The 2,735-nt window shown below is 43.3% G+C and overlaps 1 protein-coding gene across 1 annotated transcript in view; it reads left to right on the forward strand.

Moving 5' to 3' along the window:
- The window catches only part of nsmaf (neutral sphingomyelinase (N-SMase) activation associated factor), a 98,340-nt gene that overhangs the window by 48,520 nt on the left and 47,085 nt on the right, over positions 1 to 2,735 (forward strand). Inside the window, exon 18 of the mRNA XM_043689321.1 lies at positions 499 to 630. Coding sequence (XP_043545256.1) covers positions 499 to 630 — 132 coding nt within the window. The remainder of the gene's footprint in view (positions 1 to 498; positions 631 to 2,735) is intronic.

The following is a 2,735-nucleotide window of genomic DNA, read 5'->3' on the forward strand; positions in this document are numbered from 1 at the left end:
TTAACCTCCTTCCAGCTATCGCATTTCCAACACCCCTCCCCAAGTCCCTCCTCCCTTCCTTTTATCTTAGCCTGCTTGGCACACTTTCCTCATTCCTGAAGAAGGGCTCATGCCTGAAACGGCGATTCTCCTGCTCCTTGAATGCTGCCTGACCTGCTGCGCTTTTCTAACCTTAAATACCTGTTTACTTTGCTTAGGTATTTAAGCTTTGGCCCTACCCTGTTATAGGTAAGACATGGGAATAACTCCATGTACAGAGTGTATGCTTCCAGCAGTTAGAACCTTAAATGGAAGAATTCCTGTACACAAATACGAACAGAGACACTTTAGAACACAGTGGATAACTTGAAACAAATTGAATGGTGAACAAAATCGAACCATCCAACCAATTTGAAAACTGCATCCAAGCTGAACCTGCTATGTTGTGTATTCTGTTATAATAGATTTGCTCTGTGTTGATGTGGCTAAACTAGAGTTAAAATGAATTGTGCCCTTTAGGCCCTGATGATTTTCTCCAGAAGAACAGAGATGCTCTGGAGAGTCAGTATGTTTCTGAACATCTGCATGAATGGATCGATCTCATATTTGGCTACAAACAAAAGGGGAGTGAAGCTATTGCAGCCTATAATGGTATGAATTTTCCAGAATTGACTGAAGAAAAATATATTTTTTTAATTCTTTAAACTTAGCGAGTTTTGAGAAGATTTGTAGCTCAGGTTGAGGTTTTGGATGTAGGTTTGCTCGCTGCGCTGAATCGTTCATTTCCAGACATTTCGTCACCATACTAGGTAACATCTTCAGTGGGCCTCAGGTGAAGCGCTGCTGAAAATTCCTGCTTACTATTTATATGTTTGGGTTTCTTTGGGTTGGTGACGTCATTTCCTGTGGTGGTGATATTTCCTGTAAAGTAAAGCCGCAACCAGTGAACTTGAAAAACCCTATGCAGACAACAAGCAACACTAATGTCATTTACAAAATATCGTGCAAGGACTGTAACAAACACTACATTGGAGAAACAGGCAGGAAACTAGCCATCAGGATACATGAACACCAACTAGCCACAAAAAGACATAACCCTCTTTCACTAGTATCCTTACATATGGATGAGGAAGGACACCACTTTGACTGGGTCAAGCCAAACAGAGACACGCACGAGAATTCCTAGAAGCATGGCATTCCAACTGGAACTCTATCAACAAACATATCGAGTTAGACTCCATCTACCACCCCCTGAGACAAGGAACAGGAAGTGACTTCACCACAGGAAATAACATTACCAAACCAAAGAAACCCTAACATATAAATAGAAAGCAGGAATTATCAGCAGTGCTTCGCCTGAGGCCCACTGAAGATGTTACAGTAGACAATAGGTGCAGGAGTAGGCCATTCTGCCCTTCAAGTCTGCACCACCATTCAATATGATCATGGCTGATCATCCTTAATCAGTATCCTGTTCCTGCCTTATCTTCATAACCCTTGATTCCACTATCCTTGAGAGCTCTATCCAACTCTTTCTTAAATGAATCCAGAGACTGGGCCTCCACTGCCCTCTGGGGCAGAGCATTCCACACAGCCACCACTCTCTGGGTGAAGAAGTTTCTCCTCATCTCTGTCCTAAATGGTCTACCCCGTATTTTTAAGCTGTGTCCTCTGGTTCGGCACTCACCCATCAGCGGAAACATGTTTCCTGCCTCCAGAGTGTCCAATCCTTTAATAATCTTATATGTTTCAATCATATCCCCTCTCAGTCTTCTAAACTCAAGGGTATACAAGCCCAGTCGCTCAGTCTTTCAGCGGAAGGTAGTCCAGCCATTCCAGGAATTGACCTCGTGAACCTACGCTGCACTCCCTCAATAGCCAGAATGTCTTCCCTCAAATTTGGAGACCAGAACTGCACACAGTACTCCAGATGTGGTCTCACCAGCGCCCTGTACAGCTGCAAAAGAACCTCTTTGCTTCTATACTCAATCCCTCTTGTTATGAAGGCCTGCATGCTATTATCCTTCTTCATTACCTGCTGTACCTGCATGCTTACCTTCATTGACTGGTGTACAAGAACACCCAGATCTCTCTGTACTGCCCCTTTACCTAAATTGATTCCATTGAGGTAGTAATCTGCCTTCCTGTTCTTGCCACCAAAGTGGATAACCATACATTTATCCACATTAAACTGCATCTGCCATGCATCTGACCACTCACCTAACTTGTCCAGGTCACCCTGTAATCTCCTAATAGCCTCCTCACATTTCACCCTGCCACCCAGTTTAGTATCATCAACAAATTTGCTAATGTTATTACTGATACCATCTTCTATATCATTAGTATATATTGTAAAAAGCTGTGGTCCCAGCACTGATCCCTGCGGTACCCCACTGGTCACTGCCTGCCATTCCGAAATGAGCCACTTATCACTACTCTTTGTTTCCTGTCAGCCAACCAACTTTCAATCCAAGTTAATACTTTGCCCCCAATACCATGCACCCTAATTTTGCTCACTAACCACCTATGTGGGACTTTATCAAAAGCTTTCTGAAAGTCCCGGTACACCACATCTACTGGATCTCCCTCGTCCATCTTCAGAGTTGCATCCCCAAAAAATTCCAGAAGATTAGTCAAGCATGATTTCCCCTTCATAAATCCATGCTGACTCTGACCTATCCTGTTACTACTATCCAGATGTGTTGTAATTTCATCCTTTATAATAGACTCCAGCATCTTTCCCACCACTGAGCTCA

Source organism: Chiloscyllium plagiosum, chromosome 4 (assembly GCF_004010195.1).
Source record: "Chiloscyllium plagiosum isolate BGI_BamShark_2017 chromosome 4, ASM401019v2, whole genome shotgun sequence".
NCBI lineage: Eukaryota > Metazoa > Chordata > Chondrichthyes > Orectolobiformes > Hemiscylliidae > Chiloscyllium > Chiloscyllium plagiosum.